At 42.3% G+C, this 11,757-nt stretch overlaps 1 protein-coding gene across 3 annotated transcripts in view; it reads left to right on the top strand.

The window, feature by feature from the left end:
- Positions 1-3,388: 3,388 nt before the first annotated feature.
- The window catches only part of col2a1b (collagen, type II, alpha 1b), a 50,038-nt gene continuing 41,669 nt past the window's right edge, over positions 3,389-11,757 (top strand). The window contains exons 1-6 of one of the 3 annotated variants that reach the window (XM_037101515.1): positions 3,389-3,781; positions 7,211-7,420; positions 8,809-8,825; positions 9,248-9,280; positions 10,322-10,354; positions 10,745-10,798. In XM_037101515.1, the coding sequence (XP_036957410.1) occupies positions 3,691-3,781; positions 7,211-7,420; positions 8,809-8,825; positions 9,248-9,280; positions 10,322-10,354; positions 10,745-10,798 (438 nt within the window). In that variant the 5' untranslated portion in view covers positions 3,389-3,690. Of the gene's footprint in view, positions 3,782-7,210; positions 7,421-8,808; positions 8,826-9,247; positions 9,281-10,321; positions 10,355-10,744; positions 10,799-10,977; positions 11,364-11,757 lie in introns of those variants that run through there. The other 2 variants (XM_037101516.1, XM_037101517.1) reach the window with 2 other exon arrangements.

The raw sequence follows: 11,757 nt of genomic DNA, 5'->3' as shown, positions 1-11,757 counted from the left end.
GCTTATCTGGTGGTGATCTATGGGTTTTATAGCTTTTCACTTCACAGAGATTGTTAAGACTGCTGCCCTCTGAAGATAAAGTATGATATTTGCTTAATAATACACACAGCACATATGTTTTATTGTGGTCACACTATATTTGTAAATGTGTTTCACTCAAGGGTAACTCTGACAATTGTACATATGTTACTGTGTTTACAGTTTTGGGGGAAGTACAACTGCATAAATGAAAGAAGCAGCCTTTAATGGCTCCAGAGGAAGCTGCAGGTAATCTGGTTAATTTGCCTCCAGTGATGTCACCCAGCAGTTGCATTGTGGGTAATGTAGGCGCCAGGTTTTGGAAAGGAAGAAGAATGTGTGGAGTTAGAAAAAGCCAATTTCTCTGGTTCTGACCAGTGGAATTGTTTTTCAAAACCTGGCATTAGCCACATCACCCACAATGCAATTTGGCCACTGAGTGACATCAGTGAAGGTAATTTATCAGATTACATGCATCTTGAATACTCTGATGTTCGAAATTGGTGGAGTTAAGATTAGAAAGTAGCCTTTAATTATAACCCTAATTAATCACTGTCTGTTCATTGTAGAAAGTCCTGCAATGTCAAAGCCTACTTGTGCGTCACAGCCATGCAGGGGGAGCCTGCAGGTCTACAGCTGTTGTCCTTAAACATGCACACAGTAGTATTTGAAATGAGCAGCAAAACTGACAATTTAACCAAATAAAGTCCTTCTAATAAAAAAAACCCCTCCCTCTAATTTGGGAGAAGTACCAGCAAAACATTGGTGCTCACTGGATTAATAAACACACCCAACAATAACAAACTGAATATAAGCTACTTCGGAGCTCGTTTGACTCTGGTGACAGGATTGTACCGTTTCCTGCAGTGAGAAAATTGCACTCAACTATTTCTATCTTTATGTTTTTTCGGCCCATTTTTAAAACCTTTTCCCTTCCCTCACATTAAACCGCCAGTGAATTCGAGAGTTGTTTCGAGGTCGCAGCCACAAGGAGTAGACTCAAATGTGACTGCTGGAATCATTTGTCTGATCGAAAACCAGTGAGCAACATGTGAGCGAGCTGCAGGAGGTTTTTGGAACTCTGTGTTCTGAAAGGCACATCGGATCCGACACCAGAGTCATAACAGAACGCGGCTGTGGCGGTGACGTGTGAGATGCAGACACACAGGCAGCATCTCCTCAGAAATAGTTTCATAGCTCAGAGTGGTTCTGAAAACTGGCAGTTTTATAGCCCCATTCTGTCTGCATCAGGGACGGGAATATGACAAATCAGCTCTCCCCTCAACATTACTCCAGCTGTAAAGATCCTGTTAGCGCTGTGTGGATGTCTGCGTGCTGCAGGCCTTCAACCTCAGCCACGGTCATCCTTTTCTTTTCCCACAGTCCTCTCAGGAATGTCCCTGTACCCAACATTAGATCAAATGTCTCCCCTGAACTCCAGTCTGAGCTTTAATACACACACATTAGTGTTATTACATCCAGGAGGGTGACGACACAGCGGACACATCAGATGAGACACCTGGCTTCATCCTCATCTTCTCTTGTGCTTCTTCAGCTTTAAAGCCAATGGAAAAAAAAAAGGTGGAGGGGGAAAAAAGCCAATGCTCTGTTTTAGTTTAATGGTTTTGGCTCTTGGAGAACGCAGGTGTTGTGCAGCTCACAGGTGTGAAAACAATCATGTATAAACTAGTGCTGCAAAACGCTTATTCAATATGTTTAGCCTCCAAAAACAACTCATTCCGAGCCACAGCTGATGTTTATCTTCATCGTCAAAGTATCTGTTGATTATCACCGGACTGACCGATGAATCATTTAGCCTTTAAACTCCCAAGATGTCCAGTTCAGCAGAGCACAAAGTGACTTTACTGTGCTTGTTTGTTGTTGGTTTTTTTGTTTTGTTTTTTTTTCCAAACAAACAGTCCAAATATAAAAGATATTTTTGTCCTTTTTCATACATGACTAATAATATAATACTGTCACTTTTGAGAAGGTCAAACCTGATTTTTTTTTTAGTATTACATGTGTCTTTATGTATCACATGTCATTAAAGTTATTAATCTCACACTCGCCACAAACATAAAGATCACCTTTATCTCTAAGCATCCTTCAGACCGATGTGGTCAAAGGTGTAATTTGTGGGATATGGAATGGCATGTTACTCAGTGAATTGAAGATTTATTTTGACCGAATCAGAGGTGACTGTGGAAAAACAAAACCAATTAAGCTCGTCTTAGCTCGGTAAAAAAGAGAAATTTGAATTTTTGTGTTCAGGAAAATAGAAGTAAGAGTATTTCCTATCTTGACATTTTATGCGTTTATTTTGTTCATTTAAAACACTAATATTTGGTAAAAATCTCCCAGCTGAAACTACAGGGGATACGTCACCTCTTGCAGGTACAAAGTGGTATTACGCAGCGGGATGCACTCGGACTAGCTGGTAACTTCACTGGCATATAAACTTCAGTTGACATCAACACAGCACACAGACGTCTCTGGCACAACATCAACACTCCTGTTTCTTCACACTTAATTTGATGTCTTAGTTCATTGTTGTTTTTTTAAATTTTGTTTCCAGAGCAAACATAACAAATCCACAACATACATTTGATCTTTGATTGGAGGCGGTGGTGCTCATACTACTTTTGTTCACAGGGGGCGCCAGAATCAAAAAATAGAAGTTCTGTGGAGCAGCTTTAACTTTCATAAATTGTTGGATCACTGAATGTGTAATAATAACAATTCCCTCAGTGTGTTTTAATATTGGACATTTTGCATGAGAATGAATTAATATGTTGCATGAATTTGATACTGTTATTGTGCCAGAAGCTACATAAACATTTCAACATTACAGTGACCCTGTCTGTCTGTGATATTAAATTCAGTTTAAAGTGACTTTTTTTTACTTAAGGATGTTTTGAGGTCTTTTTCTTGCCCCAGATTTATCCCAAACATTATGTTTCTTGGTGTGTTTATTGTATTTTATTGTATTTTCACATCCTGATAACACTGTCTGATGTTCATTATAATCTGAACTACATAACATTCAATCAATGAACTTTTTTTAAATAAAAATATGAAGTGGTCCTTGCAGCAGGCTGCTCATCATGCACAGGTCCCATGACACACAATGAAGAAACTCCTTCCATCAGCGTGACGAAGTGATCCTGACATCGCTATGCTTTCGATGAACGAGGCGGGGGTGAGAAAGTGGGAGGGCACCAAAGTTGGGGGGGAAAAGTTTCTTCTTTTTTTTTTTTCTTTTTGGTTCAGTAGCAGCACGTGTGGAAAGGAGTGGTCTGGGACTGGAATAATAAAAACCTGGGAGACAGAATGGGAGGGAAGCAGGGCTCAGATTACAGCCTGACGGGGGGCAAGGGGCCGGCCTGATATTTGGGAATATACGAAGATTCATTGAAGGCAACGGGGACATAAAACTACAGCGTCTGGCCTGAAGCGGTCGGTGCTGAGTTTCTGCTGCAGGTCCGGGTCCTGCCGCTGGATTCCCCCCATCGGGTTTTTTGTTTTTTTTTTCCTCGGGACGGGTGAATTTCGAATGGTTCGGCTTTTGTAACCGGGGGACACACACACACACACCAAATACTGAAGAGAAGCCACCGCTCCCTTCGCACCCTTGTTTCTCCCCTGTGGGCCCTGCATGTCTAATATTTAGACATGTTCAGCTCTATGGATTCCAGGACTGTACTGCTACTTGTAGCAACCCAAGTCTGTCTATTAGCCGTTGTGAGATGTCAGGAGGACGACCGTAAGTGTTTTTTTTTTATTTATCTCAAAGAGATGTGAAGAAAAAGTTGTCATAAGGTGCATAAAGAGAGCAGGTGTCCAAAAAAAAACCCCAAGCGTCTCTGTCCATCGTCTCAACTTCTGGTGCTTGGAGAGGTTTGGTTATCCCCTTCGCAACTTTTACGCACAGAAAGTTTCCTGATTGTTTGGAGACTCGTTAAAAAAGTTACCCAAGTGCTGGTATCTGCGGACCTTCTGTCTACAGAGAGTGCTGATCCGAAAGTATCTGTAAGGTGTGATAAAAGTGAGTGTATCAGAGTTGTGGAGGTGCGTAAAAGTGATGCAATGGATGGAGAGAGGTGGCACGTTTACGCAGAAATAACGCGCAGAGAGCAGGAGCTGTTTTTTTTCTGCTTCTTGCTTTTGTGAAGACACCATTTAAGTTTTGTTTTTTTTTTAGCATTCATTCAGTCTAGTTGAAGTTTAGATTGGTGGATATTCTTTGGAAGGTGAAAATCAGACGGTAAGATTCAGATATGGATCCCCTGCCCTGGAGCTCTACCTCCCCCTTCTTTCCTAAATTAAGCCGCTGGACACCTGTGGGTGCTTTAGCGGCCTTGACAGGCTCTCCTTTAAACTGCAGATTCACTTAATACAGGGGGTGAGGGGGTGGGGGGAGGAGGGGATGGGCAAGAAGTGAAAGGTGGTCAGGCTCAAGGGCCTTTGGTGAAAAGTGTTCACATTCCATTGCTGTCAGAGGGCATCCAGGCGAATCCTGGCTTGTTGAGGCGGAAAGGTGTGCTGATAACCCAAATTTCCATAAAATCGTAATCACACGGCTCCTACAGTCATCTCCATACCTGCAGACTCTCTACTGTCTCCACAGTTTTTTTTTGGGGGGGGGGGGGGATTGTTCATCATCGGTATTGATTTTAGTATCCACAGGAGAGTGAAGGTATGCCAGCAGACTGGGGCCAGAAATAATGTTCCATATGATTTCAGGCTTTCCATCTGCTTAGAAGATTACCCATACGCAGTGACAGTCAGCCCAGAAAGTGACAGAGCCAAGGTGCAAGAGAGAGGTGATTGGAAAAATATAAGACGGGGGAATTTTTATTGCGAGTCCGCGAGCCTTTCTCAGTATACAATAGGTCAAGCCTTTTCAAGCTTTTAAAGCAAAGAATGGGTGTATTTCACAGATGAATGTGGGGGGAAAAAAGGGCGGAAATACTCACACCGAAGCAATTGGAAGTCTCAGGTTACCCTTTCAGAGAAATAGCGCCCTTGGATATAATGCAAGCCCTTCTTTTCTGCTGCATTTTTCTGGGAGACGCCAAAGTGGCAAAGAGGTCTTGGCGTGTGACCCCGGCACAGCAGGCTCAGTGGCCCTCAGAGGGGACAGGGGTCATGTAGGCAAAGAGGTCACAAAGCCAATCAGACAGAGATAGAAGAGGGCTCAAAGTTGCTAAATACACTGAGAGCAGAGTTGACTCGACTGTCCTCCACCTGGCTTCACTTTTGTTCATTTTTCCTCCCCGGTAAAACAGCACGGCTGCCAACATATGGGAGAGGAGACGTGCAAATTATCCTCCGTGGCGTAAAGCCAGCCTTCTATCAGCTCTCTGGTCTACAGAAGAGCCCCTTGTCCCAAACATATCTGGGGAATCTTACGTATCTGAGTCAATGAAAGGGACAGGTGCGTTCCTTTGATAGACCGTCCAGGCCCGTGAAACTAAATGTCAAAAACCGCAAAGGTATGTGCCTGAAAGCTGACCATTTTCTTTTCTCTGATGTGTTTGAATTGGCATCTGACACAGCTATGGCTTCCAGATGGGGTTTAAAAATGCGCCCCGTGTTTATACAAGGCAATACTTTGTGAATTGCCCACTCTGTGCCTTTCCAGAAAGACCTCATTCATAGCCGCTGAGGTCCGCTAGGTTGCCTAGACTTAAGCAGCGCTCAAAGGTAAATATAGCTACTGTACTTGCACCTTCTCCTCTCACACTCTCAGCAGCCCGTATCCCCGAGGCCTTTCTTTCTTGTGGTGCGTCGACCGCTTTCACCCCTCGGTCCAGGTTCACTGGCTCCAATCAGAGCATTTCTTTGAGCAACTGTTTGGCCTGCTGTTGACTTTTGTCTGTGAGCTGCCAGACTGAAAAAAAAAACAAAAAAAACAAAAAAAAACAAACAGGAATATGGTTAATTACTGAGTTCATTGTTGCATTTCTTTGAGTGGTGCGATTTAGACCAAGTACAGTACCTGTATTGAAACATGCCCCTCCTCCATCACGTTCGGCGCTCATGCACCCTGTGGTCAGAAAAAAATCCAAACATTTTTCATTTACTGAATGCAAAGTCTGTCTCACCCCCCCTCCCCTTTGCAGTAAATCAGGGAGTCTCCCGCAATGTAAACTCGCCCTATATTTAACTTGTGGAGGAATTTAGGTGCAGGGTCTCCAGCTCCTGTGAAGTTATTGGAGGTTTCCTGCAGGTGTTGCTCAGCCGCACTGTGATCCTGTTGTGTTACACTGCCATCCTGTGGCTACCTGATAGGTTGCAATGGTTTTGCATGTAGACTCATTGTTGGTTATTGATTAATGGAAGGATGGCACTAGATATGTTCTGCGTTTTAAGATTACTTTTGGAACATTCTAGCCTTTATTTGGTTGTGTACAGACATGTGGACAGAGAGAGAGAGGAAATAGGAGAAGACTGGGGGTGGGAGTGCAGCAGAGGTGCAACAGCAAGATTCAGATCTGGAGAGTTGTGCTTTATTTGGAGTCGAGCTGTTACAGTTCGTCGAATAATCTGCGAGACAGTCGACAAAAAGTTAATCAGCAAGTAATCTGGTGATCAATTACTGGCTTCAGTGACTTGGTTAACAGAATCTTCCAAATATTTGCATCTGAAATGTGAAGATTGTTGCTTTTCTTTGTCATGCATGAGAGTAAACTGAATTTGTAGTAACTGAATATCACTTACTTGGGCTTTGGGATATTATAAAGCACTTTTTTCACTATTTTCTGGCATTTTACAGGCCAATCTATTCAGTCAGTTTTTCAAGAAAGTAATGGGAGGAATGATCATTAATCAAAGTTATTATTGTTAGGCATAATTTGTGTTGTTTGTCATTCGCTATAAAAGGTAGATGGCCACAATTTGAGTTTCTTCTGTTAGCATCTACACAGCTCACCCGCTGAAAGAAATATCAGATTCAAATGTTTTTTTAGTTATTTTTTGTCTACATTCAAGAATTTCAACATCTTTTTTATAGTATCAACACTTTCGATTACCTGTTAATGCACTGAAAATGTGTTTCCCACTTGGACAAGTCTGCTTTATATCTCATTAAATACAAACGTTGTTGTGTATTAGTAACATGTTGTCATACCTGATGCATAATCTCCTTTTTTCCCTACCGCCATCTACCTGCCTATGACCTCAAACACAGAGGAAGATGTTTCTAGCTGTATGCAAGACGGACAGCGCTATAGCGACAAGGACGTCTGGAAGCCAGAGCCTTGTCGCATCTGTGTGTGTGACACTGGAACCGTCCTGTGTGATGAAATTGTCTGCGAGGAGCTAAAAGACTGCCCCAAACCTGAAATCCCATTTGGAGAGTGTTGCCCCATCTGCGCAGCTGACCAGTCTCCGCCCATTGGTTGTAATTTATTTATCTCACACCTCTCATAAATAAATTACTCTTCACGAGATCATGTTGTTTGGTTCGGGGAGAAAAGCAACCCACGGACAGTTTGGTATGAATCAAAGGCTGGACAGTTTATTCTCTAAAATCAGGTCAGCCTTTGATTTCAATACACCGTTTTGTCCCCAAAGCAAACAAATGATGAGATAAAACGGGAGCAGTGATGCTTCTGAGCAGATTTCAGTGAAATGCTACCTCAACGTCATTTTTCCATCGCTGGCTCACCTTGGCCCCATCTTGTTTGAATACTCTCTCCTTCCCAGAGTATCATGAAAACATGTGGGAGTCATTAAGGAAATACCTCAGTCGAGCAGACACGGCCTCGCATTTCTACTCTATATCCTCTCTGCGGATTTCTGCAGATCTGATGGCAAGAAAAACTGTGACACTCTCCGCTGAGACTTCTTGAAGGAGCTATTCACCACATTTAAATGTGGCCTCCTGATAGACAAGGAGCCCCGTCGGCCAGCTTTGGAAATGTAAACAAAGTCAGTTGAGGAGCATGAGTGAAATCAGAAGTGTCACTGTTTGCAATGCATGCTTGTGGTTTCAAGTACTTTATTAAATGCTTTTCTTTCATTTAAGGCTAAATGAAGTGCTTAGTAAGATATAGGCAACATGTACAGCACCACTTTAAGTTAGTAACTATCTATAAATAGGGCTGGATGTCGAACATATATACATTTTTATACTGCTTTTACATGATGTATCCAGTCATGAAAGTCGGAATTGAAAATTCATCATCTTGTGGACTTATTTTTAGATCTGATTTCAATCCACATTTTTCAAATTTCAGTCTATTTCACTGAGGCAAAGGATTTGGAAATAGGGTTTGTAGAAAAAAACACTTGTTTTTCCTCAAAGTAAGGAGTCAAGATGGAGGTTTTGTATTTTAACTAGAAAGATCAGGTGAAACATGATCGATACTCAGCCCTGCAGAAAAAATATGCAGTCTCACAAATTGACAACATGCCATTTACTGATGCTTATTATAACACTATGAGCTGCAAAAATGCCATAAACACAAGATTTGATGTTCTATATGGATTAACCCTGGGCAAGCTATTCCAGTGCTTTTGCTTTTTACCTGCAGCCACTTTGCTTCTGCTTTAAGATGGTGATTCAACCAACACTTTTTTTTTCCAATCCTGATGGGCTCTTCGGGTACCACAAACGTGATTTGGTGGTGGTCTTCAGAGTAGTTCAAATTAGGACGGTGCAATTAGCCATCAGCACTTGCAGACTCTCTGTCAGGGGAAATACTGTGCTACCTTCATGGATTGTTTATTCACTCGCTAACTGTGGTCTGTTTCTCCCCTCGAACCTGCTTGACCACATAACAGGAGCACCTGGAGCTAAGGTGAGACACCGGAGGATGTTAAGGTGCTCTGCTGCTGTGTGTGTCGATGTGTCTCTGTGTGATCATCTGTGTGTGTGTGAATGGAGCTCGCCGGCACCTACAATTAAACCTGTATCCATCCCAGACTGATATCAATGCGGCCTGTAGTTAATGGATATAGACTTTGATATGAAAGAGCTTCGCTAGACGGATGATTGTTATTTCCTTCTCGACACCGGGTGCCATATTTATGTGTCTAATGATACTTTAGCGGACGTTCTGCTGCCGACCAGTTCCCTCAAAATTGCTAATTTTCCATCAGATGTGCTTCACAGATCCTGCTTCTTAGAGGCGAACAAAGAATAACTGGACAATGATCTGAAACCTTTTTGTGGTTTTTAATCCTAATTGGTGTTTTTCATGTTGTATCTTTTCAACATCAGGGTCAGAAAGGTGAACCAGGAGACATCACCGATGTAAGTCGACAGCACACAGCAATCACAGAATACAACTGACAAGCCTTTTCATTTGAAAATATTCATTTTTTAGATGGAAATTAGAAATGATCAAGATCTCTTTCATCCTGACAGAAATTGCTTACAAGCCGCTATTGGTAGCCTGTAGTGGAGGAAGTATTTAGATTCTTATCAATGCACTTCAAATATAAAAAGCCAAATCACAAATTACAACAAAATTAAACATGTGAGTAAAAATGTATTACATATTATACCAAAGGTAGCATTTTACTGTTAATTTGAACTATTTAAAATGCTGCTGGGCAGTTTAATCTTCACCAGTGCTTCATATTTTACAGACTAATCGTACTCTCTGAGTGTAAAATCTTACAAAAGCTGTCAAATAAATGTCATGGAGTAGAAAGTTTCAAGTAGCATAAAATAGACATACACAATTAAAGTATGAGAAATACTTGAGTAAATGTACTTAGTTACTTTCCACCACTGTTGGTAGCATTCAATGCCGGGATGTGGGTGTAAGAATAGTTTTTAGTTAAGTGAGAAATAAGTAGAATAACCACGACTTTGAGATAGACAGCTGTGACTCAGAGGAGGAGGAGTAGGCAGGTCTGTTAGCCCACTCATCAGTGAGACAGCCGAGCACAATAAGGCCTCCACACGAACCTCCATAAAGATTCTTATAGGCCAGTGAAGAAGAGGAAGAAAAAGAGGGAGAGAGCAAACTCCCCTCTGCTGCTGCTGCTGCTGCTGCTCCTGCTGCTGCTGAGCTGCACCTGGAAATGCTTTACAGCTCTGAGGGAATACGAGTTCATGGCAGGAAATAAGAAGGCATTGTTTATTGTATGTTTCTTATAATGCTGCGCCCAAAGAGATTAACAATTAACAACCCTTCACCCCCCCCCCCGAGTGCAGGGAGACTTAAACCTCACCCGTGTAAATACATCTGGTTGATGTAAGCTCCAGCGTTTAGTTTGTGTTCTTCATATAAAAGTACATATAAGAGATGATATCTTGACTGTTTTCTTTCCTTTACCTGCACAGGTTGTAGGACCAAGAGGACCAGCTGGCCCAATGGTACGCACACATTTCAATCATTTCTCCTGCTTGAAAGCTTTTACAGTCTTTATGTATGAATTGAAGATAGAAAGAGATAAGATAAGATAAGATAAGATAAGATAAGATAAGATAAACTGTTGATCCCCAGCAGGGATGATGAGAGAAAAAGGGTACAGATGAATATAAAAAGTAAGAGAGAAAGTAATAAAGGTATACATAACTTCAAGACATGAAGAATACAAAATAGAAACCATACAAGAGCATTTAGAGACATTTCAGTTGCCAGCCACGGTGACAGGAAATGGAAACTGATCTGACATAACAGCAGCGGAGTTTCAAAAGCTCCAGCTGTTTCTCCTGAGGAAACACCTGAAGTCGCTGACTCCCTCTCCGTCTCTCACTCACCAGGGCCCACCAGGAGAGCAAGGAGCCCGTGGATCAAGAGGAGACAAAGGAGAGAAGGTCAGTTTAAGATTTAAAGGAGAAAATAGTCGCCTCTCTTGACACTTTCACGCCAAAAAAAACAAAAAAACACTAAGCCAACACGCTGCTGTTCCTTTAAGAAGTACAGTATGTCCTATTGAGTCTGATAGCTTCAGGTCTTCGGGGGGTTGAGGTGGGTGGATCTGCTCTGGCTTGCAGGTTTCGCAGAATGGTGGCCTTTCATTGAGCAGCTCAGTCTAGCTAGTCATGTGTCGTTTCCATTAAGCGGCGCGGTCCTGGTTGTTTAACAGATGTGGGACTGTCAGAGGCTCATAATGTAAACCTCCGAGGCCTCAGTCAGCCGGTGTGGGAGATCTCTCTCCGCTGCGGTCGCCTGTCTTTGATCATTGCATTAATGTAACAACAGTTGGATGTGAAGTCGGCTTCTGGCGAGGAGTTTATGTCGTGTAGTTGTCTTTTTTTATGCAGATCGAAGCACAAGGCGGATTTTGGCGAGCAAGAGGCTGAGCAGCCTTTTAGGTGTTCAGCACATTCTTTGGCTCAGGATTCCCTCGCAGGGTAATTTGTCACTACATGCACAGAGGTATGCCAGGTAGTCTGATTTGCTCTGATAAATCATCAGTGGGGGTTTACAACCTCGGAGGAAAAGCAAATGTACTTTGTTTTGAATTGTGTTTAACGTATTTAACCTCTTTTTTTTTAGTTTTTTAAACCTTTAAATGTCCAGTTTGGCTCAAAAAATGCAAACTTCCATCCTGATGGACGGCTGTTTGCAGATCAGGTTTAGTCATGTTCCCTCATGTAGACTTTCATCGCCGTTTGGAGAAGGTTCAAGTGAGCATTAGGCTTCTGTCAACAGTATCTGACACATGTAGTCCGGTGGTGCATCGCCTGCCAGCAGCTGTGTAATGATTTATCCAAAGTACAACTGAGCTCTAATATTGGCTCAAAGGCCTGGAATTAATCAATAGTGGCCT

Source organism: Acanthopagrus latus, chromosome 6 (genome assembly GCF_904848185.1).
Source record: "Acanthopagrus latus isolate v.2019 chromosome 6, fAcaLat1.1, whole genome shotgun sequence".
Classification (NCBI taxonomy): domain Eukaryota; kingdom Metazoa; phylum Chordata; class Actinopteri; order Spariformes; family Sparidae; genus Acanthopagrus; species Acanthopagrus latus.
This window is presented reverse-complemented; position numbering and strand designations above follow the sequence as displayed.